This window comes from Palaemon carinicauda, chromosome 15 (genome assembly GCF_036898095.1).
Source record: "Palaemon carinicauda isolate YSFRI2023 chromosome 15, ASM3689809v2, whole genome shotgun sequence".
In the NCBI taxonomy this organism is placed as follows: domain Eukaryota; kingdom Metazoa; phylum Arthropoda; class Malacostraca; order Decapoda; family Palaemonidae; genus Palaemon; species Palaemon carinicauda.
Window position 1 is genome coordinate 63,874,747 of NC_090739.1, and position 27,153 is coordinate 63,901,899.

General features: G+C 43.4%; 1 protein-coding gene across 7 annotated transcripts in view; it reads right to left on the reverse strand.

Moving 5' to 3' along the window:
* The window catches only part of LOC137654644 (pyruvate dehydrogenase phosphatase regulatory subunit, mitochondrial), a 660,498-nt gene that overhangs the window by 106,542 nt on the left and 526,803 nt on the right, over positions 1 to 27,153 (reverse strand). For all 7 annotated transcript variants that reach the window (XM_068388459.1, XM_068388461.1, XM_068388455.1 and 4 more), the window contains exon 4: positions 10,139 to 10,351. In XM_068388459.1, coding sequence (XP_068244560.1) covers positions 10,139 to 10,351 — 213 coding nt within the window. The remainder of the gene's footprint in view (positions 1 to 10,138; positions 10,352 to 27,153) is intronic.

Here is a 27,153-nt window from a genome sequence, read left to right on the forward strand (position 1 = left end):
TTTAATGCATTCGTTTGTTTATTATGATCGAAGATGGAGGAGCGTAAACAAATAGAAGGTTTCCGTTTCAGGCGGCATCATAAAGAAAAACATTTCATAAATGGCATTCATTTCATTTATTTGAAAGTTCTAATAAAAAATAATTAGAACATTGGTAATAACAAATTCAACATATAATCTATACTTGGTAAAATTGCTGTCAATTCAAAAACACAGATGTATAAATGCGTCTGTTTCTTCGTTGTGATCAGAGATAAACGTAAACAAAACATTGGTTGTCGTTTTCTATTGTGCTTCTTAGCGTGTTTAGGAAACGCATGATATAAAATCGCCTTTATTTTGATAATTCTGGATTTTCAATCATACAACAAGCTAGTCTATAGAGTGATGGTTTTGCTATTCACCAGTTGTATTATACAATAGATATGACAAACATTAAAATTTGTCTGTATTTTGGGTTGTGTTATAACGGGAAATATATGGTGTTTACACCTATCCTGGTTGTAATTTTAACCATTTTTCAAGTTATTAGAACTTTAAAGTATATTAAATGTTTTATTTATTTACAAGAACAATTTGATATTATAAAGAAATACAGTATACAGTGAACCCTCGCTACTTCGCGGTTCGACCATCGCGGATTCACCACTTCGCGGATTTTTTTCATAACCCATGTATATACATATATCGCGGATTTTCCAGAAATATCGAAAATACCGCGATGTGACCGATGGTGCGAGATTGGAGAAAGTAAGGAAAATTGAATCATGACTGATTTTCAATATAAATGAAATTTTAAGGAGCAACAAAGATATCATTTGTTAGATAGATAGAGAGAGATAAGGAATGGGAGGTAGTGAAAAGTAGCCCACAGAGAGAGAGAGAGAGAGAGAGAGAGAGAGAGAGAGAGAGAGAGGTAGAGGTAGAGAGAGAGAGAGGTATAGGTAGAGAGAGAGAGAAAGAGAGAGAGAGAGAGAGAGAGAGATGGAGGGGGGTTTAAATGTAATAAACAAAAAAATTTGATAGGTTATAACACATTGGTGCTTATGTAATATCAACTGTATACTGTAGACGGTTTGAATAAGTTAAGAAATGGTATAAACGATACTTTGTTAGTGTATTCGTACACACTCAAGAGCGGCAGCTAGATGACAGCTGATCTAATCACAGCCAAAAGTAAAACAAAAAGAAGTCAACAATACTCGATTTTTAAAACACACCCGAAATTTAAAAACAAAAGTACACGCTTTCTTAATATGCAATTAACTATTTAAAGAGTGGCAATTTTCTAGAATAAAATGATATTTCCCAAAAAATAGTGGTTTGCTGATGAAATCGGATGCCGTATTTTTAGCTATGATTGAAATGGATGTAGACTCGGCCTAATTTTTTCGTTTTGTATTTAATTGACACTAAGAAAACTAATTTTAGTGTCTTCATCTAAATGTAAGTATTGTATAACACGAAGAGAGAGAGAGAGGGAGAGAGAGAGAGAGAGAGAGAGAGAGAGAATGAATCAGTTGTTGTAATCAAATGGCGTGTTTTTGTTTCGTGAGAATTTCATCGCCACGACTATAACAACAACATACTGTACTGAACTTTACAGTATTATACAGACTACTGTAATATGATAAAGTAAAATATTTGTAATCTATTTTATATGAAATGGGGCTATTTTTTTTGTTTAAAATTTACATTTACGTATGTAAAATAACTCTCTCTCTCTCTCTCTCTCTCTCTCTCTCTCGTAGATTGTTTTCCTGCTTTGCTACGTATGTATGATTTTATATAGATACGGTAAATAATATTTGTAATAACATATTTTATAAAAGCTTTTACTGTAATATCATTATTTATCACTTTCATCATGCGCGTTAAATGCCTTCGTTTGTTTACTGAGCGTACTTTATGACGCCGTCGTTTCAGGCGGTGTCATAAAGAAAAAAATTTCATTTGGAAGTCCTAAGAAAAATTAAGGTAAAACATTAGTAATAACCAAATCAACATACTGTACTGAATAATCAATATAATCAATGCAAAAACTAACCTATACACAGATGTGTAAATGCGTTTGTTTCTTCATTATAATCAGAGATAAACGTAAACAAAACATTGGTTGCCATTTTTTATCGTGGTTTTTGGCGTGTTTAGGAAACGCATGATATAAAGTCGCCTTTAATATTTGTGCCTGTTTTAGTTTAGGGTACTGTAGTACATGCATTAAGTGTTCTGTACATTAAAGGGTAGTTTGTTAACAGTACTACGTACAAGGGAAGGTTTTAACAGTCTGAATATATATGTTAAATAAATAGGTAAATATGGTGTCACTACTTCGCGGATTTTCACCTATCGCGGCCGGGTCTGGAACCTATCTACCGCGATAAACGAGGGTTCACTGTAGTACAAAGAAAGTATTGGAAATGGGTAGTAAACACATTTGAATAGGCAAATTGCTGGTTGCCATGGCCACAATGGAATTATTTCTGTTAGTTGTGTGTTTCGAAATTCGCGATTTTCCATTTACACGAGGTCATTAATCGACCAAATTCTCGCATAATTCGGGACCCTACTGTATATATATATATATATATAAAATATATATATATATATATAAAATATATATATATATATATATATATATATATATATATATATATATATATATATATATATATATATATATATATATATATATAATATATATAATATATAATATATATATAATATATATATATATATATATATATATATATAATATATATATATATATATATATATATATATATATATATATATATATATATATATATATATATATATATATATATATATATATATATATATATATATATATATATATACCTACATATATACATACATACATACATATATACATAAATACATGCATACATATATATATATATATATATATATATATATATATATATATATATATATATATATATATATATATATATATATATATATATATATATATATATGTTACTGTATATATATGGGTTATGGAAAAAATCCGTGAAGTGGTGAATCCGCGACGGTCGAACCGCGAAGTAGCGAGGGTTCACTGTACAGGATTGCGCAGTTTGGAAGGAGAGTCCAGGGGTACCTGTGAGCGCCCGTGCGCTAACTTAGGCACCTCCTGGACTGCGCGCTGAGATGTAGAAGTGCGCTGGCGCGTTGGCGAGCGTGTGTACGCTGTATCAGGAACTGCGGGCCATGGGCGTGCCTCGCGCCTAACCCCAGAAGAGTCTAGAGGTACTGTACGTGTGAGCGCCTGTGCGCTAAACTAGGTGCCTCTTGGACTGCGCGTGACGTGACAGGACCCGGTGGGCGCTGGAGCGCAGGTGGGCGTCGGGGCGCAGTAGGTTGTGGGCGCGCAGGGGAACCCTGGCGTGTAACAGGAACATGTGAGCGCACGCGTGCAGGTGAGTGCTGTGGCGCTAAGTCTGGAACAGCAGCAGCAGCATGAGGGCGCGCAGGTTTAACCTGGAGCTTAAGGGTATGAGGCGCAGATTTGCGCTCAAGTCCCATATGCCCAGAAGGGACCGGTGCCTGCGCAATGGCCGGTTTAGGCGGCGCGTAATGCGCATCAGCATCCTCAAAGGGTGACGGCAGGTCAGCAGGTCTGGAGGGAGACTGATCACAGGGTCCCGAAGGACGACCTTCCTCCGAAGGGGATCGTGAACGATCTCCAGAGAGGTCTAAGGTGGTAGCTGGCAGGATCGGCGAACGGCGAGTCGTCTCCTCCGCAGAGGACTGTGGGGACGACGAGCCGAAGAGGCGCCTCCTAACTCCCTTGTGAGGAGAAGGAAGACCTCTATGGTGAAGGGGAGGACGAGCCTTCCGCCTTATATGCCCACGAGGGGCCGTGGGGTCAGTGAGCTGACCATCGTAGGGCCTCCGCAGAGGAGTCTCTGTAAGTGAACTCCCCCGAGGGGGAGAATCACCGGCAGGAGAGACAGTAGGACTTAGTTCCTCCCTCGAAGGATGTTCGGAGGGGGAAACTAAGCCTTCAGCTATCTCAGCAACAACAGGCACAGGGGTTTGACTAGACCCACCAGATGCCTCCGTTACAACAACGTCTACGACAGAGAGCTGTAGTTGGCGATTGTTTAACAGCTGCACCTAGTTTGATCATGTCAAACAGGGCTTCCCTGGAGGGCGAACCCTGAAGCCCCAACAAAGCCCAAATCTGTAATAAATCATTGTTATTCACAGACAAATCAATATTTAAATCCTCCTCCAGGGTAGGAGGGGCAGCTGCCTCGCTATGGGAGGCAACTACCTCTCCCGCACCCCGGGATCGGTCAACAGCAATACGGTCTACGCTACCACTCGCCGGCCTTTTGGAAGAGACCACTCGAGAGGGAGCTTCGGAGGAGGAAAGGGCTACGGAAGAAAAAGTCTTGGCATTTTCTCTCTTCAAAGAAGCCTCTGAAAGAAATATCCCTTTTAAACTTTTTCTTCCAGCGCCGGGCAAACCTCTACCAATGGGAGGTAGACCACTCCCTACATTCAACACGTACGTTCCCGCTATCACACCGTTGGCCCCTACAATGAGGACAAAATGTGTGGGGGTCAGTGTCGACCGCCGACATAAAAGTCCCACAAGGGAGGCCAGGTAGTCCAGGACACGTATGCATATTCAGTAATAGAGGCCAACTTCAAACACACTCTGAGGAAGAAAAAGCAAAACAGATTAATGGCAGTCAAAATGAGGGAGAGAGCAGACAGGTCTGTTCTCCACCCAAGCCAAAAGTAAAGTGAAGCATTCACTAGTGTGTGTGTGAGGGGGGGGGGGGTAGCAAGCTACCCCTCCCTACCCCCCGCTAACTAGCGGTGGGGTAGTGAACCCTCGTTAAAATTCTAATGGCTCGTCATTCAGCTACGCTGAAGTAATTACTCCATGAAAATAGCTAAGGTTTGTATTTCAGTTACAGAACAAATACAAGTTAAACAACCACGGTGACGTCACACATCCCTGTCTCAGCCCCACTCTCACCGGAAACCCAATCACTCACTTCCTTTCCTATTCTAACACATGCTTTACTACCTTTGTAGAAACTTTTCACTGCTTGCAACAACCTTCCACCAACTCCATATAACCTCATCACATTCCACATTGCTTCCCTATCAAGTCTATCATACGCTTTCTCCAGATCCATAAATGCAACATAAACCTCCTTACCTTTTGCTAAATATTTCTCGCATATCTGCCTAACTGTAAAAATCTGATTCATACAACCCCTACCTCTTCTAAAAACCACCCTGTACTTCTAAGATTGCATTCTCTGTTTAATCCTTAATCCTATTAATCATTACTCTACCATACACTTTTCCAGCTACACTCAACAAACTAATACCTCTTGAATTACAACACTCATGCACATCTCCCTTATCCTTATATAGTGGTACAATACATGAACAAACCCAATCTACTGGTACCATTGACAACACAAAACACATATTAAACAATCTCACCAACCATTCAAGTACAGTCACACCCCCTTCCTTCAACATCTCAGCTGGGATTGACTTTTACCTGTAAGAATTGGTACAGGTAATGTGAGATATACTAAGGCGAAACACCTGGGTTGCTCGCAGACCTTCATCAGGCAGAAGAGCTCGCCCACCCACCTTGCTAGAGCTCAGTGGATGGGTGTGCAACACTGAACATGACTTCTCTGCAAAACTTAGGTCTTTATGAACTCATGCTCATCCTAATCCCCACAGGGGGTTGGCGAGTAACCTTATGTCATACCTCAAAAGGGAACAAAATAGGCTGTGCTGGGCTTGAAGAACAGAAGATACTGAGACCATGAGGCGCAGGTCCCAAAGGGGTTGGCCTCACGAAGCTCCATGAACTATATTGTGCCCAATAGGCATGCTATACTCAATAACCCTGAAGTTATAACCTACGAGAAGTTTCTTCCTTGTAAGAGGTTAAAACCATGAGGCGCAGGTCCCGAAGTGCCTGGCCTAGCTCCATGAGCTTTGTTGTGTCCCACAGGCGCGATGTAGGTAATAACCCTAAATAGTTAATAGCCTATGAGCAGTTTCTTCCTCGTAAGAAATTGAAAACATGAGGACACAACATTGTTCCATGAGATTTGTTGAGTCCAACATGTAGACTGTTAGCAATAACCAAGAAGAGTTATACCCTATGAGACTCGTCAATGGAAGTGTTGACGACAGCAAGCAGTCGCAAGGCATCTGCAGCAAAAATCAAGAAGGGAGGTTGTTCACGAGACCCTTTTTGTATCATGAGGGTATGACGGTGATAAGCAGGAACTGCAAGCAGTCGCCTAACTCCTTTGTCACCAAGCTCCAACGTTTTCTCCGAAGAGCAAGAGCAGGGCATGGATGAATCCAATTCCCACTGGAGGAGTCCCTTGTGAGGTAGTCTCTCCCACGGCCAGGAAAGGCGACCAACCCTTGTTGCTGCTGTTGGCAATTCTCCCTACAAGCGGGAAGATTGCTGGACAGTGACTGGTGGAGGGTAACTCTCCTTCGGAAGGGAAAGTTTCCAAAAACCTAGGGGAAGTTAATTCTCCCTCGGATGAAGTTGTCCAACACCTGGAGGCCGACTTCCGGGCAGCGCTCAGTGCTTCCTGTCAACAAGCTGTATTAAAGTTGAAGGTCGGAATCAAGAGGTACCTGTGAAACGTAGCTGAAACTATTATATGGGCTCACCCTGAAGGGATCCCCCAACTGGAAATCCCAAAAGGAACCAGTCTGCCACTGCTCTCGTTCCTATGCCAGAGCTGCAGGAACAAAGGTGAGCAGAAGCATAGAGTACAGTAGGGTCCCGAATTATGCGAGAATTTGGTCGATTAATGGCCTCGTGTAAATGGAAAATCGCGAATTTCAAAACACACAACTAACAAAAATAATTCCATTGCGGCCATGGCAACCAGCAATTTGCCTATTCAAATGTGTTTACTACCCATTTCCAATACTTTCTTTGTACTATACTGTATTTCTTTATAATATCAAATTGTTTTTGTAAGTAAATAAAACATTTAATATACTTTAAAGTTCTAATAACTTGAAAAATGGTTAAAATTACAACCAGGATAGGTGTAAACACCATATATTTCCCGTTATAACACAACCCAAAATACAGACAAATTTTAATGTTTGTCATATCTATTGTATAATACAACTGGTGAATAGCAAAACCATCACTCTATAGACTAGCTTGTTGTATGATTGAAAATCCAGAATTATCAAAATAAAGGCGATTTTATATCATGCGTTTCCTAAACACGCTAAGAAGCACAATAGAAAACGACAACCAATGTTTTGTTTACGTTTATCTCTGATCACAACGAAGAAACAGACGCATTTATACATCTGTGTTTTTGAATTGACAGCAATTTTACCAAGTATAGATTATATGTTGAATTTGTTATTACCAATGTTCTAATTATTTTTTATTAGAACTTTCAAATAAATGAAATGAATGCCATTTATGAAATGTTTTTCTTTATGATGCCGCCTGAAACGGAAACCTTCCATTTGTTTACGCTCCATCTTCGATCATAATAAACAAACGAATGCATTAAACACACATGATCTAAGTCATAACTAATGATATTACAAACATTTAGTAAACATTATGTTATTACAAATATTTTACTTACCGTATCCATATAAATTCCTAAATTCGTAGCAAAGCTGGAAATTTTTTTTTCCTTATGCGTTTAATCCACAATAGCAAACTGCCGCTAATGACAGAGTGATAACTTACGATAATTCTAAACTGTTACGAAAGATAATTGTCCTTTCCATATCCAAAATACTTTTCCTAACTTCAGTTATAAGTCAACTTGTACCCACCTCAATTATGGATCCATATGCAAAAAAGGTAAAAGAAGAAAGTACTAGGCCTATTTTTAAAGTCACCGAACAATTAGGTTACCGCTATAACGTTCAATGTGTGTGAGAGAGAGAGAGAGAGAGAGAGAGAGAGAGAGAGAGAGAGAGAGAGAGAGAGAGAGAGAGAGAGAGAGAGGGATGGTTTTAAAGTACTAAACAATAAATATGATAGGTTATAACACATTGGTGTTTATGTAATATTAACTGTATAGATGGTTTGAATAAGTTAAGAAATGGTGTAAACAATTCTTTGTTATTGTATTCGCGCGGAAGCTAGACATCAGCTGATGTGATCACAGCCAAAAGTAAAACAAAAATAAGTTAGCAATACTCGATTTTTAAAACACACCCGAAATTTAACAACATAAGTACATGTTTTATTATAGCGCAATTGACATTTAAAGAGTAAAAATTTTCTGGAATAGAATGGTGTTTCCTAAAAAATAGTGGTTTGTGGACGAAATCGGTTACCGTATTTTAAGCTATGATTGAAATGGATGTATACACGGTATAATTTTTTCGTTTTGTATTTAATTGACACTTCAAGAAAACCGATTTTGGTTTCTTCAAATATTTGTAAGTATTGTATAACGAGAGAGAGAGAGAGAGAGAGAGAGAGAGAGAGAGAGAGAGAGAGAGAGAGAGAGAGAGAGAGAGAGAAATATTATGACGCAGAAGGTTACAGACCTAGAACAGGGGAGGATGAAGGTGGGGGAGTGATGAGATAGGCTGGGTGGACTCGCAGGGGGGACGGTAGGAGACGGGGGAAGGGGGGATTTGGTTGCCAGTGGCTAAAAATAGATTCTGAAAGACGGTAAAGGGAAAAACGAATCCCATCGAATAAACAGAATAAGGAAAGGGAATAAGATCCAGAGGAATAATAGATATAATAGAATGAAAATGACTAGATGGTGTTAGTTGTGATAAGAATAATTTAGATATTTGAAATAAGAGTGTCTGAGGAGGTATAGAAGGAATTCGTGATAAATATAGAGGAATATCAAAGGATACAGTTAGTTTGCATTAAAGGGTTTGTTATCGTTTATCGGCAGTGAATAGCCTAAACTTCGGTAACGAGTCGTCAATATTTTGTCATATTTTAAACAGTATACATTTGATTTGCAAACATTGGTTTTGTAGAGTAGACGGTAAAATAAAATCTAGAGAGAGAGAGAGAGAGAGAGAGAGAGAGAGATTTGATGGCAGAAATCTCTCTCTCTCTCTCTCACTCGTGAAAACCTTGAACGCCCAGAGGGAAAAATAAGGCTTTTAAATATACTGTACTAAACAAAAATAATGCTTTATATACCATCATTAACACTACCATTACAATTATCGTAAGGTTGCAGAAAGATAAAGATTGCCGAGAACGTAACCACATTTCTGTTTACATTTTGTCAGCTGGACTCGCACAGTTAACAGTTGATTTCATTGTTGATGTGGAATTTTATCCTTAAATAGGCTATTCATTATGAAATTATGTTAATGAAATGTAATGATGATATTGTTTTGTAACATTTATTATATATCACCGTATTTAGGGCTACCAATATACTTAAAAAGACAATAGATTTGATACATTTTGTAGTGCTTGACTCGCGAACTTTGAACAGTCTCGCAAATACAGAAAATTTATTTTTGAAAAATAGCGATCGCGGAAAAGGGGAATCGTGTAATTCGAACACGCTTAATTCGGGACCCTACTGTACTACAGTAAACTATAATGCCCACAAAAACCATTCTTTAGTGGGGAGACCGAAAGCCCCAAAGAATTGCCGCAAGCAGCAAAAGAAGAGATTACCCCCAGTGGTGGCCGCCATTGCTTCGATAAGGGAAGCGACGGAGTTCAGACCTTAGGGAAGTACGAGTCACCATCTGAAAAGCAAAAGGAAGTTTTTGAACTTTAGGCCAGTTACTTTTAATTGTAACCCAGTTAAAAGGTTTTGATGGGTGAGCAAGACTACGTCTTAACTCTACCAAGCCAAAATAAAATGTGACGGTTATTTACTAGTGCTGGTGTGAGTGGGGTGGTTGGCCTACCCCCATTACAACTCGCAAAAGCTTTAACAGCTGGTTTCAGCTATCGCCGAAATAAAACTCTTCTCCTAGGTAAAAAGTGTAAGGATTGTATATACTGTAGTGCTGGAACAAATTAATTTTCAAGAAGAGAAATAAATACAAGTTCACCAAACTATTTCCTTTTTTTTCATTGGAATGAAAATTAATTAACACTTACTCAGCAATAGCTTTCATCTTTCGAAAATGTGTCAATCTATCACGGGTACGAGCTAAGTGCAATGAGCCACACTGCTTCCATCCTGTGTCATATCCTGCTTCAGCAAGCTGCCTTGCCAAACGTTTGGTTGTCCTGATTATGCTCATTTCAGATCTCATTAATTTAACACCTCCTAAAAAGCCCGAACCTCTCCAAGTAGATGGTCCGCCAATTCTGGAAAAAAAAGTATAAGCATGAATGTAATTATTTTGATACCATTAACTAAGAGTGAGTGAACTGACATTTTAAACTTCCAATGTAGAAAAAGAAAAGTTGCAATATACAGTATACAGTGATACCTCGGTACTCGACCATAATCCGTTCGAGATCCGTGTTCGACCTCCGATTTGTTCGAGTACCGAATTTTTTTTCCCCATAAGAAATAATGGTATATATTCTATTCCGTTCCCAAGCACTCGAACAGGCCCAAAATATTAATAAAACGTGTACCTAAACAACAATAATTATCTAAATGTGTATGAAATTGGTCAGAAAATCCTATAAAACAATTTTAAACCATTTACTGTACTAAAATAAAACAATTTTAAACCATTTTCTGTACTGTAGTGAACATACCTTTGAGCAGCGGTTCGATGGCATACAGGGATGGATGTGGAGAGGATGGAAGGGGGAGGTTACTGCTTGGAAGGAGAGTCCCCTTCCATGATGTGGCGGGGTAGTTCTCCTTCAGGAGTTGTTTCTCTCTCCAATGAAAGGGTGGGCAGATCTATTTCAGGGGTTTCTTCTCTTCTTTGTCTCTTCTTTGGAGGAGAAACAGGCTTTGATGTAGCAGCTTTCTTTTCTTTTGTGAAAAACTGGTCTATTGTTAATTGTTTCTTCCTCCTCTGCAGTATTCTTCGAAAATGATACATGACACTATCATTAAACATATGCACTGCCCGGTTTGCTACTGCAATTTCTGGGTGGTATTTTTCAGCAAAAGCCTGCACATCTGCCCACTTGGAACAAATTTCATTGATGAGAGAACTTGGAACATCCTCCCTTACCTCATCCTCTTCTGAAGATTCCTGCTCCACAATCAGATCCTGCTGCTGTTGTTGTTGCAGGTGCAACAATTCCTCCACAGTCAACTCGGTAGAATGGCTTTCTACAAGCTCATCAATATCATCCTTGTCGACCTCAAGCCCCAAACTCCTGCCCATGACAACAATTTCCTCAACGACATCAGTGTCATCAGAAATTACAGGGGTAGCAGTGCTTGGACCCGCCTCTGGTTGGAAACCTTCAAACTCCCTCTCTGTGACACATGATGGCCACAGCTTACGCCAGGCAGAGTTCAATGTCCTATAGGTCACACCTCGCCAAGCTTGGTCAATCATGTTAACAGAGTTGAGGATGCTGAAGTGTTCCTTCCAGAATTCCTTTAGGGTCAACTTCGTGTCACTGGTCACTTCAAAACACTTTCTGAAAAGGGCCTTGGTATAGAGTTTTTTGAAGTTTGAAATGACCTGTTGGTCCATGGGCTGGAGTATGGGAGTAGTATTGGGGGGCAAGAATTTGATTTTGATAAAGCTGTATTCTTCTTTCAAGTCATCCTCGAGACCTGGAGGATGTGCAGGAGCATTGTCCATAACCAGAAGACATTTCATTGGCAAGCTCTTTTCAATGAGGTAAGCCTTAACCTGGGGGGCAAACACTTCGTTTATCCACTCAGTAAAGAATTGTCTTGTGACCCAAGATTTAGTGTTCGAGCGCCACATAACTGGTAGTGCACTTTTACAAATATTATTTCGTTTGAACACCCGGGGGTTGTCCGAGTGGTACACTAACAAGGGTTTGATCTTGCAATCGCCACTTGCATTTGCACACAGCAACAATGTTAGCCTATCTTTCATTGGCTTGTGACCTGGCATCTTCGTCTCGTCCTTGGTAATGTACGTATTGGCTGGCATTTTCTTCCAAAATAACCCAGTCTCATCACAATTAAAGACTTGTTGTGCGATCAAATTTTGTTCATTTATGTACCGATCGAATTCCCCCACGTATTTATCGGCTGCAATTTGATCCGAACTAGCTGCCTCCCCATGCCTAGTAACACGATGAATACCTGTTCTATTACGAAACTTTTCAAACCAACCCCTGCTCGCTTTAAATGTAAATGAATCACTTTCACTGGTACTCGGACTTTTCTTCACTAATTCTTCATAGATATGCAACGCTTTTTCACAAATGAACGCTTCACTAACACTTTCCCCGGCCAACTGTTTTTCTTTAATAAATATTAAAAGCAACTTTTCCATCTCCTCAATCACTTGTGGCCTTTGCTTAGTTACCGCCGTAACTCCCGTTGCAACATTCGCCTTCTTAATCATTTCTTTATGCTTTAAAAACGTAGAAATGGTCGACTTCGCCATTCCGTATTCTACCGCTAAATCGGACACTCGTACACCATTCTCATATTTCGCTATAATTTCCTTCTTCAACTCGATCGTTGTTCGCACTGTTTTCCTCTTCTCCTTCCCCTTAACACTCATTACTTTCTTGGGACTCATTATGAAAGCTAAAAAAGCAATTAAAAGCACTGAAAATCACTAAATCACAACGAATGCTGATCGCGCGTTGTCTGAGTGACGCTCTCGAGAGAACTGATGCTTCCCGAACAAGCGAGAGTGGCCGAGATGGCGCGATCATCACAAAGCCCATGCGGTCGTCACGTGTTCGGCTGGTCGAGTACCGAATTTTTGGTCGAGCACCGCAGCAAAAATTTCTCGAAAATTTTGGTCGAACTCCGAATTGTTCGAGTATAGAGTCGTTCGACTACCGAGGTATCACTGTATATATGAAACATGACAAATTTTGAAGAAATTTGTATTTTTCTTATCGACAAACCTGTAGCTATCTATAGGAGTATTACTTTCAGCGAAGCTGAAAGGATGAGCCATTAGAATTACCCCTCTCACTTACATACCTGTGACTGTGCTTCACTTTGCTTGGAGGTAGGACTTTGACGAGGAACAGGATTGGCGGACAAGTATGTATAAATAGCTACAGGTTTGTATCATTAGCAAAAATACAAATTACTTCTATTTGTTCCGTAACTGAAATACAAATCAACGTTATCTATAGGGGTGGACTCACCAATTAGGAGGGTGGATGTCCCTGCCAATCTGGTTTTTGCCCTTACCTGGGGTTTCCAATAAGGAGACCCGAACACCTTGCTAAACCTTACTAAGCATGGTCTGTGGCATACACAAGCTGTGTGTTGAGTTACTAGCAATGTAACTGTCCAGGTATAAGTTATTCTGAATCTGTAGAAATAACCGAGTTGATTGAGACATTCCCAATACCACCTTATTAGGGTATGGGGATGCAACAGCATAGGAACAATACTAGGTTACACAAGGGAGCAATAGCTTACCAGCAGTGGTTGAAGCCAGCTTGTGCGGAGGTCTCAGGATGTTTATTTCCCCAAGAGAGGGGAGGATGAAGAAAGGAAAAAAGCCAGATATTCCTTTTCATTCATTCAGACTAAAACCGGGTAACCAATGCCCTAAACCATCTGCTACTTGTCCAATAAGGAGCTTGAGGTACTAAACCAGCTGTTGTGCAGCCACCACAGGACCGATAGAGAATGTATCGAGGTTCGTGTGGGTCACATCTTGCAGGTAGTGGGTTGTGAAAGTAGTTTGGCATTTCTACGCGGTCATTTGTAACACCTGCGCCACAGAGTAGTTTCTTTTGAAGGCCAGGGAAGCAGCCATGCCCCTGACATCATGTGCTCTGGGTAGAGTTGTTGGAGGAGGATCGGGATTCAGAGCATGGTCAATGACCCTGCGAATCCATTAAGAAATGGTCTTTTTTTGTGATCCTCCTCTTGTTTCTGCCTGTGCTGATGAAGAGTGAGGTCACACAGGGTTGGGCTACTGCAGTTCTCTTGAGGTAGTGCCTCAAACATCTTATTGGGCATAGTAACAGATGATTTGGGTCGTTGGTTACAGAGCGGAGACTCATTATCTAGATGGAGTCGAATCTAAGATCCGAAACCCCCAGATTCTGAGTCTTGGCAACAAACTCAGGGATGAAGCTGAAGCTTACCTCTCCCCCATCCCCTTGAATGGGTTAATGTTATATGAGAGGCCATGAAGTTCGCGGACTCGTCTGGCCGAAGCCAAAACGAGTAGGAACACTATCTTCCAAGTTAGGTGGCCATCTGTTGCCTGGCATAACGGTTCGTAGAGAGGCCTTTTTAGAGACCGAAGAACCCGAACCACGTTCCAAGGGGGAGGTCTCACTTATGTCTGAGGGCAGGTATGTTCATAACTACGTATGAGGAGGGAGAGTTCTAGCAATGAGGAAATGACCATTCCTTTCAGTTTAAAGGCGAGAATCAAGGCTGAGCGATAGCCTTTTATTGCTGAAACTGAGAGGCACATTTCTTCTCACAAATACTGTACAAGACGCTCCGCTATTGCTGGAATAGTGGCATCGAGTGGAGTGATACCCCTTCCATGAAACCAACTACAGAAGACGTTCCACTTTGCCTCGTAGACTGAAGCTGACGATTTCTGCAGATATCCAGACATCCTCTTCGCAACTTGTTGCGAAAATCCTTTCTGAGTGAGGATATGCTGGATAGTTTCCAGGCGTGAAGACGTAGCAAAGCTACTGCTTTGTGGAATATGTTAACATGGGGTTGTCTGAGTAGATTGAGTCATGGAGGAAGTTCTCTTGGAAGGTCTGGGAACCATTCTGTGTGATGCCCTAGCAGAGCTATGAGAGTCATTGAAAGATTGACCAATGTTCTGGCCTTGTTGAGTACTTTTCTCAACAGAAAGAACGGTGGAAAGGCGCATCTTGCCAGCGAGCCTTGGGGTCTGGGACTGGGGAGCAGTACAGCTGGAGCCTGAAGTTCAGGGCCGTCACAAACAGGTCCATATTCGGAGAACCCCCCAAAGTCAGGACTTTTTTGGCTACTTGATGATCCAAAGACCACTTGGAACCCACTATTCAAATTGCTTTGCTCAGATTGTCGGCGAGCACATTCCTCTTGCCGGGAATGAAGCGAGCTGAAAATAAGACCGAGTGGATTTCTGTCCATCTCAGTATCTCTACTGCTAGATGGGATAGGGCTACAAAAAAGTACCTCCTCGCTTGTTGATGTAAGCCACTACCGTGGTGTTGTTGCTCATCACAACCACCGAGTGACCCGCCAGGAACTAGTGGAACTCTTGAAGGCCAGGTATACGGCCTTCATCTTCCTCTCTAGAAGATTTATGTGAAGGTACCTTTCGGACTCTGACCAAAGGCCTGAGGTCGTGTGGTGCACCAGGTGGGGGGCCCCACCCTTCTTCTGATGCATCCGAAAATAGCATCAAATCTGGTGGAAAAAAGAAGATCGACACTTTTCAGCAGATTCCCATCAGCCAGTCACCATCTTAGGTCCATCATTTCCTCTGGTCCCATGGGGATCAGTGTGTCCGGAGAATTGAAGGCTTGATTCAAACTGGAATTCAGTCGCCACTGGAGGGATTACATCCTGATGCAACCGTTGGGAACTAAACGGGCCAGGGATGATAGGTGTGCGAGGAGACATATAGCCACCTCTGGACTGGGAGTTCTTCTCGTCTGAGAAAAGGTCTTGCAACCTTCCTCAGCCTCACTACCCTGTTGTCTGATGGGAAGGCTTTATGAAGTTTGGTGGCTAAAATCATACCCTGGTATACCAATCTTTGAGTGGGAAGCCTGGATGACTTCTGGAGGTTTACCATGATCTCCAGATCTTGGCAAAGCCTCAGAAGTTTGTCTCGGTGCTAAAGAAAGGGTTGCCACCAAGTCTGCTAGGATCAGCCAGTCGTCCAGATAATGAAGGAGACTGATGCCAAGCCTGTAGGCCCAAGACGACATGAGGGCGAACATACTTATGAAGGCCTGAGGTGCTGTGGAAAGACTGAAGCACAGCAACTTGAACTGGTATATCTTGTTGTCCATCTTGAATCTTAGATACTTCCTTGAAGATGGATGGATTGGAATCTGGAAGTATGCATCCCTTAGATCCACTGTACACATGAAGTCCTGTGGTCTTACCGCTTGTCTGACAGTGTCTGCCATCTACATGCTGAACGAAGTCTGTTCGACAAACTCGGTCAGAGCTGAGAGGTCGATGACTGGTCTCCTGCCTTCAGATGCCTTTTTCACAAGAAAGAGTTGACTGAAGATGCCTGGGGATCAGTAGAGGACCTCCTGTAGAGTGCCCATCTCCAACATGGTCTGGACTTCAGCCCTAAGGTCTTAGACCTTTACTGATCTCATTGCAAAGGAGCTCGTAAGCACTGAATTCTTGGTCAGCGGAGGGAGAGATGAAATGAACGGGACGCGATACCTTGAACAAATCACTGAGACCGTCCAGGGTTTGGCCCTGAGCTGCATCCACCTGAACCAACAGCTTTGTAGGCATCCCCCACTGGTGGAAAAGCAGGGGGTTTGCCCGCTACCTCTCTATTTCCTCCACGGGTGGACAGTGCCTTTCTGGTCCTTGACAGGAGAGAGCTTCTTTAGACACCATTTTGTCTTTCACTGCTGTTTTAGTGGTTGACGTTTTGGCTTGGCTGGGTTTCGGAGGAGATAGTGGTATGTAGGATCGAGATGTCAAGGCCTTATGGAGGAGGGAGTCTTGGTGAGACTTCCTCCCCCTCTCCGCAGCCTGCTTGACGTCCTTAGGCTCGAAAAGCAAGGAACCTTCCAGAGAGGAGTTCAGAAGCCTAGCAATCTCAACATTAGGGACCTGCAGATGGAATCTCTCGACCACCACATCCCTGCATTTCAAAATGATATTGGCCCACAAGTTCAACACCTGGTGGGCTGGAAACTCAATGGTGCAGGTGCCTGAGCAAAGGAGTCTCCATTGCCTTCCTGGTACTTTCCCTAGAAAAATACTCAGTCAATAGGATTCCCACAGATCCCAACCAAAAATCCAGCCACGAAGTAGCCTGCATGGCGTACTTCACGACCTTTTCTTAGTTTAAGATCTCAGAGGCAAAGAACGTAACCTGACGAGAAGAATGCCTCTCTAGGGAGACTCCCTTCATCAACTCCTCAAGGGAATGGTGGAGAGGTAGTGTCAAGCAAGGCTCGTCGAGAACCTCATAATACCTACCCTGATGGACAACCATAGGTGGGAGGAGTTTGGAGGACGAGCATGACCAGTACGACCCAGAAAGATGTGCAAGTTTGGAGGCAACCTTACAACGAGCAGTCTTCAACCCCTGGGACCAGGGCAGAGCTGCATTGGGCTTCAAAGGTCTCTGAGTGCCCAAGATATGGTCCAGGACCGTATCATTGGCTTCTTGACGGGCCATCTCAGGGACTGCAACCCATTGAGAGCTCTCATTCAAGACAGAACCTACCAAAAGGCGTGTTCTGACTACCTCTGATCGCCGTCTAATGTTGGGATCTCGTCTCGGGATGGGTCGAGGTCGATATTCGGTTGGTTGACTATGCTCCTGACCCCCTCTGCAGGTCTCTGAATCCTGAAAGAGGACTTTGGAACTGTTTTGTAATCTTTTGACTCCCTCTTAGGAAGAAGAAAGGTTTCCAAAACTGTAGGTCTAGATGGAATGACCATCTGGACCTTAGAGGAGAGAGGACTTGAAACGGAGCCCTCTCCAAGAGCTTCTTCTGTCGGGCACGGTTGGGTAGAATCCGAGAATGAATCTTCCCTACGAGTACCTCCCACATGGGAAGGTGAGGTGGCAATAGGTAGAGGAGAAGATGGCCTATCAGGGACAACCTCTATCCTTGAAGCTCTGACTTGAGTCAGCTTGACCCTGGATGATGGTAAATTGTCAGGTAGTCCTCTCTTCCTCTTCAAGGGAGACGCAGCCATGATCCGTTGCCTTGAGTCTGACGAAACAGTAGAATTCCCCCCGGGAAACCCCAGAAGCTTCCGCAGGGTGAGAAGATAGGTACTAGGCCCGAAAGCCTGACCAAGGCGCTGAATCACAGCTGCATGCGGATGGATGCGCTGCCCAAAAGCTTCCCTGAAGGGAATGAGGTCAAAAGGTCTTCTCGAGGAGTCTTCGTCCCCGACAAGGAAAACTTCGAAAGAGTCGACGTTGGTTCCTTCCATGGTGCCAGCAGTTTTGGAATCCTGAAAAATTGTGACTTGCCCTCTTCCTCCTTTCCCCGGCAGTTGCGCTGTTATGCGTTTGCAGGGAGGGGAATGGGGCAACGGTGAACGATCAGAGGGAACCTTACCATTACTTGAAGAAAGAACAGAGGTTCTTGGCAGAGGAAACCTGGAAACGGTCTGACCCTTGTGGGTAATCTGCTGCTGTGAGGTCGACGTTGTTTGGTGATCCTCACTTGGCTCAGGGTGGCTACTCACCTTTGTAGTTATATGCTAGGCAGTTGATGAACGCTGAAGAATCGCAGGATGCTAATGCGTTGGAGAGCCTGGCGATCACTGGCGCACTGTCGAATGCTGTTGTGCCGTTGATGATAGCTGATGAGCAGGTGAGCAGTAACGCATTGTCGAGCGTTGACCAAAATTGCATGGTCAACTGCAACTGTTCGATGAGAGGACGAATGGTGACCCGATGATCGACACTATGGCAATTGACGAACCGTCAGCCACGAGGGCGATCGGGGCTTGTGTGAAGCTGGAAAATTACTATGAATAACAGACGGCGAAACTTGATCTGCGGTGTGGCGAGCCGCAAGTAGGCAATTTACGAGCAACAGGTCTATGTGTAGAGGCCTGTCGAGTAGGCGAACGCTGAGCAGGAGCTAGATGGATGGGCGAACACTGACCAGCAGGCTACAGATGATCAGTAGGAAGAACTAGATACTGACGAGAAGGCAATTCATGAATTGTCGGCAGAGCAGGCGATTTACGAGCTGTTGGGTGAGCAGGCAACTCATGTGCTGCGGGTTGACGAGGGGCAGAACGATGAACCTGAACCTGATGAGCGGGTGAACATTGAGCAGAAGCCTGACGAGACAAAGAACGCAGCACAGGAACTTGGCGAGCAGGTGAACGATGTGCAGATGGTCAGCGAACAGCTTCTGGATGCTCAGAAGGAGAAATATGCATTTTAGAAGGAAGCACATCTTAAGGAGGGGATCGCGAATGATCAGTCCCTGGCAAGATACGAACCGAAATTCGTAGGTGAGAAGACGAGTCCGTTGAAGCAGGTGGAGGTCAGGAGCCAAAAGAAGCATGACAGGCAGGTTCCTCCGAAGCGGAAGACTGCAGAGACGAAGATCCGAAGAGTCGTCTCTTTGCTGAAGGTGAAGGGGCACCCCGAAGGTGCAGTGGTGGAAGAACACGGCGAGGTCTCCTACCATGATGACGATGTTCCACAGTGACTGGAGGATCAGCAAGCTCATCAGCAGCAGGCCTTCGAATAGGAGTCTCTATGAGTGCCCCTTCCCGCGAATGAGAAAGGGGAACACACTTAGGAGAGACATGCCTTAGACTTTGCTCCCTCCCCGAAGGGGGAGAAGCGCAGTCCTCGGCGGTGGCGGCGGAAGAAGCAGAAGCAGCAGCAACAGGGTAAGCTGGCAGACGAAATCTCCGATACCACCATGTTGACCAAGGTCAAAGGGTCGACCTCCAAAGCTGACGATCATTGTAGTTCAGCACCCCGGTAAAGGAATTGAAGCAGAGCCTCCTTGGAGGGAGGGCTGGATAAACCCAGAGAGGGCCAAACCTGTAATAAAGGAGCAAGAAACACAGCCTCCCTTGGGGGGAGTGCCAGGGCGACCTCACTAGAGTTGGCAGCACTGTCTCTTGAGGACCAAGGTTGACCGGGGGTTAAGCGGCCTACGCTACTACTCGACGGTTCCCCGGAGGAAACCATTCGAGTAGAAGCTTCGGAGGAAGGGCAGGAAGCTGAAGAAGCAGCCTAGAGAATCTTCTGCTTCGAAAGAATCTTCAAAAGAGAAAGATCCCGTTTGGACTTCTTACGCCTATGACCATACATTTCCCACTGGGAGGCAGACCACTCCGGCATTCAATACATTCATTAGATTAGTCGCAGCGCTGTCCCCTGCAGACCGGAACAAGGTGGTGAGGATCAGTCTCCACCGCCGACATGAATTTAGAGCAGATGCGGCCCTCAAGACCAGGGGAGATACGCATGGCCAGCAGGAAGAACTCAGTGCACTAAAAAAAAATAAAAAAAAACAGATTAATGGTAATACAAAATAATATATTTCCATAATAAAATAAATTTTTTAACATACTTACCCGGTAGTTATATATATAGCTATACGTCCCTGACGTCCAGCAGAAATTTCAAAACTCGCGGCAATTGCAGATTGGGTAGCCAGGTGTACCACCTGCGCGCCCTCCAGCGAGGTACCTGATCCTCAGATCTTCCATGCCCCTAGTCTCTAGAGGGGAGGAGGGTGGGAATTAAATTATATATAACTTCTGGGTAAGTATGTTCAAAAATTTATTTTATTATGAAATTATCATTTTTAAACATCTGACTTAGCCGGTAGTTATATATACAGCTGATTGACACCTTTGGTGGAAGGTCAGAGACACCCAACATTGTTGGAATTTTACTTAAGAGTTAATAAACAAGCTTGAGGGTTCGTACCTGATAAGGAAGCTGACTTCAATGAATTCTTTCATTATGTCCGCTTTCCTTATGAGATCCAGCGATCCACCCAGGGGCTTGAAGACCTCTAGGAACTGTCAAACTAGTCTAAAAAACCTCTATGTGACAGGACATCCTCCAATACCCTTGTTCCGGGCACTCTCAAGGAATAAATTGACCACTTGACTAAAATCAATGATTGTGGAAGACTGTCACAATATCCACGAACAACCATAAAAATACAAAAGTTCCAAGAGAAGAAAAGGGTATTAGGATTATGGGAATGTAGTGGTGGATCCTTCCCCCACTACTGCACTCGTTGCTACGAATGGTCCCAGAGTGAAGCAGTCCTCATAAAGAGTCTGGACAAGTTTTAAATAATGTGAAGCGAACACAGATTTACTCCTCCAAAAGGTTGTGTCCATAATGCTCTGCAACGATCTATTCTGCCTGAAGGCCACCGAAGTTGCTACAGTTCTAGCTTCATGTGTGCGTCTGACTTTTAAACGCTTGCGGTCTGCCTTACTGCAATGTGCATGAGTTTCTCTTATTAAGAGCCTGATGAAGAATGAAAGTGCATTCTCCGACCTCTGTAACGAGGGCTTCTAGACCGAGCACCAAAGAGCTTCTGCCTTGCCTCGCAACTTTTCCGTTCAGTCCAGGAAAAACTTCAGGGCTTTTACTGGACACAGGACCCTTCTCCAACTCCTCCCAAACCACATCCGAAAGGTTCGGAAACTCAAAAGCCATGGGCCAAGGTTGAGAAGATCGTCATTCTTGGCGAGAAAGCCTAACTGCAATAAGCCGATGGCTTTGATCCTCGAGAAAACCAACGTTTTAACTAAAAGCCTGAATCCCACTGACTCTTTAGCTGTTGCCAGACTGACCAAAAATAGAGTCTTCATCGTGAGGTCCTTAAATGTAGCTGAATGCAAGGGCTCAAACCTGTCACTCTTAATGAACTTCAGGACTATATCCAGATTCCAGGCTGGTGAATCCTGGAACTATTGCTTTGATGTTTCAAACGATTTGAGAAGTTCCTGTAGGTCTTTAACATTAGAAAGGTCAGGGTTGCTAACAAACTCTTGTATCCCCTGATGGTAGAGGATGAAAAAATTACATTTCCTTCGAGGATATAACAGGAAGTCAGCAATCTCAGTTATAGAGGTACTGGACGAGGTAGATTTGACTCTGCACCACTCTCTAAATACTTCCCACTTGGATTGATAAACCTAGAAGGTAGACATCCTTCTTTCTCTTGCAATAGCCCTAGCTGCCTCCTTCAAAAAATCTCTAGCTCTTGTGAGTTTTCTGATAATCTGAAGACAGTTACATGAAGAGCTTGGAGATTGTTGATGGTACCTTTCCAAGTGGGGTTGTTTGAGTAGAATTACTCTTAATTAAAGGCTTCTTGGAGTGTCTGCCATCCATTCCAGAACCTCTGTGAACCACTCTCTTGAGGGCCAAAAGTGGGCCACGAGTCAATCTGGTCCCTTTGTGTGACCCAAACTTTTTGCATCACTTTGTAATGAATTTTGAACGGTGGAAATGCATTCACGTCCATGTCACAAGCTGTTTAACTCTCGACGTCACGTCCTGCTGGACGCTCGGCGTCACGTTTAAGCTGGACGCTCGACGTCACGTTAGCTGGACGCTCGACATCACGTCTGGCTGCTCGACTCCTTTTGGTGAAAGCGGCTTAAACACGTCATTTAACGATGGAGATGTAAAGACGTTCGTTGTCAAGAACCTCTCGACTAGAAGCCTTACGACACTTGGCGTCCAGGTGAAGCTTCCTAACGCTCAGGGTCCAGGCCTGCTACTCTCTTGTTGTCTGCAGGCTGATAAACTTGCATGAGCGAAGAGAGTTTGTTATCTATCTTGCAGCATATTAAAATTAGGGTCCACTTGTGGTACAGGAGACGTCACGTCTACCACAAGCTCGCTTTCTACGCCGTTTAAAGAGCACGCAGAGCGTCCAGAGGATGATAACCAGTCTGATGGTGGAGGAGGAGCATGAACCAAGGTAATGCCAGGCTCAGACAACTGTCCTGCAACTGGGTGAGTTGGACATTTCTTGACAGTTGCCGACGTCCTTAAAGGACGTTTGGTAGGAGAGCTTTCTTCGGTACAATGAAAAAACGCTCAGGACTGCTCCAAAGCCTACAACCATTAGCTTGCGGCGTCATGATAGGACGCTGATTGACCGTGTCCATCTTCCTCTTCAGAGGTCTGGAAGCTTGACAGCAGCCTCGTCTGGGAGCTGCGTCATCCGAAGAAGACGAAAAAATTTTAACATCACCTTCCTTATGAGAAGGCAAGCATCTTAGGAATCATGAACAGGTTGAGATACTACCGCTAGAGTGTTATGGGGTCTTTTGACTGGCCAGACAGTACTACATTGGATCCTCCTCTCTGGTTACGGTTCACTTTCCCTTTGCCTACATACACACTGAATAGTCTGGCATATTCTTTACATATTCTCCTCTATCCTCATACACCTGACAACACAGATTACCAAACAATTCTTCATCACCCAAGGGGTTACTGCACTGTAATTGTTCAGTGCCACTTTCCTCTTGGTAAGGGTAGAAGAGACTCTTTAGCTATGGTAAGCAGCTCTTCTAGGAGAAGGACACTCCAAAATCAAACCACTGTTCTCTAGTCTTGGGTAGTGCCATAGCCTCTGTACCATGGCCTTTTACTGTCTTGGGTTAGAGTTCTCTTGCTTGAGGGTACACTCGAGCACACACTCCTATCTTATTTCTCTTCCTCTTGTTTTGTTAAAGTTTTTATAGTTTATATAGGAGATATTTATTGTTGTTACTCTTCTTAGAATATTTTATTTTCCTTTTTTCCTTTCCGCACTGAGCTATTTTCCCTGTTGGAGCCCCTGGGCTTATAGCATACTGCTTTTCCAACTAGGGTTGTAGCTTAGTAAGTAATAATAATAATAATAATATGCTCGAGGTGACAACTGCTCGGGAGCAAAAGCCTCTCGTTTCCTTTTGCCGTTCGACATTCCTTCTCCCCGGGGGTGGGGAGCTTGGAAGAGGTCTATGGTTGACATTCCTTCTCCCAGGGGTTGGGGAACTTGGAAGAGGTCTATGGTTAGAACATTCAACAATCCTTCTCCCAGGGATTGGGGAGCTTGGAAGAGGTCTATGGTTAGAAGAACGACAGGTCCTAGCAGACACACCATCTACTGAGGGTTGGTACTTAGGCCGAAACAAAGAGCCCAAAACTGGACAATTTCCTCCTAAACACGAACCTTCAGGTATTGCTTGAAGTTCGGATGGATGAGGATGTGGAAGAAAGCATCCTGGAGGTCTAAAGAGACCATCTAGTCGTCCTATCTTACTGCTGCTAGGACTGATTTCGATGTCTCCATGGAAAACTTTGTCTTCTGAACGAAGGCGTTGAGAGCACTTAAATCCAGGATCAGTCAATAGCCTCCTTCTCCAAGAAGAGAGACATTTGATGTTGCATAGCCTGTCTCTTTGGCTCCTCTCTGTATCTGGCAGAGAGGTCTATCGGAGTTACTATTAAAGGAGGTTTCACTAGCAAAAGGAATTCGCATCCCTCCTTAGAAATAGTACTGACCAAAGGTCCGCTCCTCTCCTCTCCCAGGCTCGCCAGAAGTTGTTTAGTCTGGCTCCTACTGTTGTATGTGCGGTTTAGAGAAAAAAGTATGCAGAACCTTTCTTGCTGATTTAGACAAAAAATCCTGTGTGACCTTTAGGGCTAAAGTTGAAGAGACCTCTTAGACCAACTCTTGAGGAAGAAGAGAGGAAGAAAAAAGGGGGGTGTACACCTCAATTCTGACTTCTGAATGGGTGTAACCCCAATGGACAGAAAAGAACACATTTGGGCTCTTTTCTTAAAGACCCCCGCTGAGAAAAGGGCTGCTAACTCATTGGAACCGTTCTTTAAGGCTTTATCCATGCTTGACATAATGAGGCTGAGACTATCAGTGTCCACATCCTTCAAGGCAGAAACCTTCTTGCCCAAGGCTCCCAGTCCAGGCAAGGAAAAAGAATACTTCGAAAGCTTTGAAGACACCTTTGAGAGGATGATCAAGCTCTGACGTTGACCAGAGTATTTGGTCCTTCTTAAGGCCATCCGACGCAGAGCGTCTACTAGACTCAAAAAATCTCTCTGGGCAGAGATCTCCTTGGGCAGAGATAGGAACTCCAAAGCTGAGAATTTCACCCGTCTCAAACCAAACACTAGATCTGGATGCCAATTTAGCCGAGGGAAAAGGGAAAAACAGTATTACCCTGGATATTCTAGGATTGTATCCAGTCTCCCATCATCCTCAAAGCTCTTTTAAGATGATCAGGACAGCACCATCTTGTAAACAGAGACTCCTTCGACGCCTTCCCTAGCATAAACTCTGAAGGCGAGGAACAAGGAGCAGTAGGCACAAAATAATTCGGAAACTCTTCAGAAAAAACTCTCATGAGTTTCTATAAGTCAACCGAAGGATGAAGGATAAATAGGGGAAAGGAGATCATCAATCCCTTCCTCCTACAAGTCTCTAACCGAGGTAGAGACCTGTAAGTTTACTTGTGAACGAAGGTTCTGGAGTGGGAGGTGAGACCTTCCGGACTCACCAGTGGTAGCTTATACACCCCCCCCTGGAACCCCCCCAAGCGGCGGCGCGAGCCCTAAACCACGCCCCCTTGGGCGGAGTTACCAGAGACGAGCGGGTTGACTCGGCAATGGAAGTCACATTTTTGAAGTTGTAATAGAACAAAAAATAACACAGAAGTGGTTGAGCTTACCTTGGTAGTGCAAGTTATGAAGGAATTACTGTGAAGGTGCAAATTGTTGGACATAAAGGTCTTTTTACTAGTAAATTCAATCTTCTTGTGCTCTCTTGGTTGATATGAATATTGAAAGATTCCAGTTAGTTTGTTTTCTGTGGAATAATAGTGATTGTATGTGTGTGTTCTTGTATATAGCCTACTCTGTTGAATTATGAAGTTGTTAGAATATTCCCTCCTAAGTACTGTACATGGTCTCCTCGGCTCACGGGGGAAGGGTTGGAGGGTGACCCAGACTTTGAGTCCGGAAGGTCTCACCTCCCACTCCAGAACCTTCGTTCACAAGTAAACTTACAGTTCTGGAGAGGGAGGTCTCAACCTTCCGGACTCACCAGTGGTAGCTAGGCAGATGCTTCAGGGGGCTTGAAGATGAAGTCCAGCGACCACAGCATCGAAAGCTCCCTGTAAGCCGAGGAGAGCATAGTAAGAGCTGAAGACAGAGTCGCTTCTCCAATTCATTCTGGACATGATTTCTTGTATCGATACTCCATTGTATAGCAGTCTTGATGAAGCTTGCCCCCTTATAGAGTGAAAATTCGTTGACTGTTTAGTTGCATTTGGGTCGGCTCTGAAAATGCACTCCCTAAAAAGTTGTCTCATTTTTTGTAGAGACATTATCTTGAAGTGTTCATCTAGCCATATGTGGTCTTTCCTGTCTATGTTTCTTTCCATACAGACTTTGTTGGTGTATTCCAAATAGAAGTTCAATTGTCTGACTGGACATATTTTTGGTCTGTTAGGAAGCTTCCTAAAGCTGATCTCTATTGGTGTGTAGTTGTTCTTTTGGTTTTTGGCCATGAAGGAAGGGTGGTTCCGTAAGATAATGTGTTCTGGGGTGAAGGTGCTCCTGGAAATGCTGAGATTGTTAAATTGATTAGCTCTTAAAGGGCAAGCTAAGGCTACTAGGAACAAGGTTTTCTGTGTCAGTAGTAAGGTAGAGTTATCTTTCGTGGTGTTGAGAAATGAAATTACTTTGTCTAGATCCCAGCCAGGGAACTGGTGAGAATTTCTAGGTTTCCTTCTATTAACTCCCGATATCATTGCTTTGACATATTTGTCCTCTGCAAGACAGTAACCTGGGAAATAGCCTGACAAGATAGGACCTAAAGCTGCTCTGTAGCTCTTCAGGGTGTTGTAAGACAGACCCTTGTCTATAAGGTGATTGAAAAATAAAATAATTGCTAACAGGGGAAATTTGTTGTCTCTTCCATACTCCTTGTGAATGAAACTTTTAAAAATGTTGTATAGGTTTTCATACTTGTGCAAGGAGCTGTCCCTCAAGCTGACAGCAATTTTGGAGCAAACCTCAGGAGGAAAGACGTTAGGGAGCTGATCCTTTAAATTTTGAAGGCGATCAAAGTTGATTGGAGCTTTGCTGAGGGTGAGATACAATCCTTGAGAACTATCTGGTAGTCTTCGATCTTCACAATGTATCGTTTGTGCTGCTTCGCGACTGACTTCACTAATGGAATCCATGGTTCCGTCCCCTGCGATATGGTGCAGAAAAGCATATTATTATTGCATTCTTTATTGATTTTAAAAGCTACTTTGTGTAGTAAGAATCCTGGTGGAAAGGCAT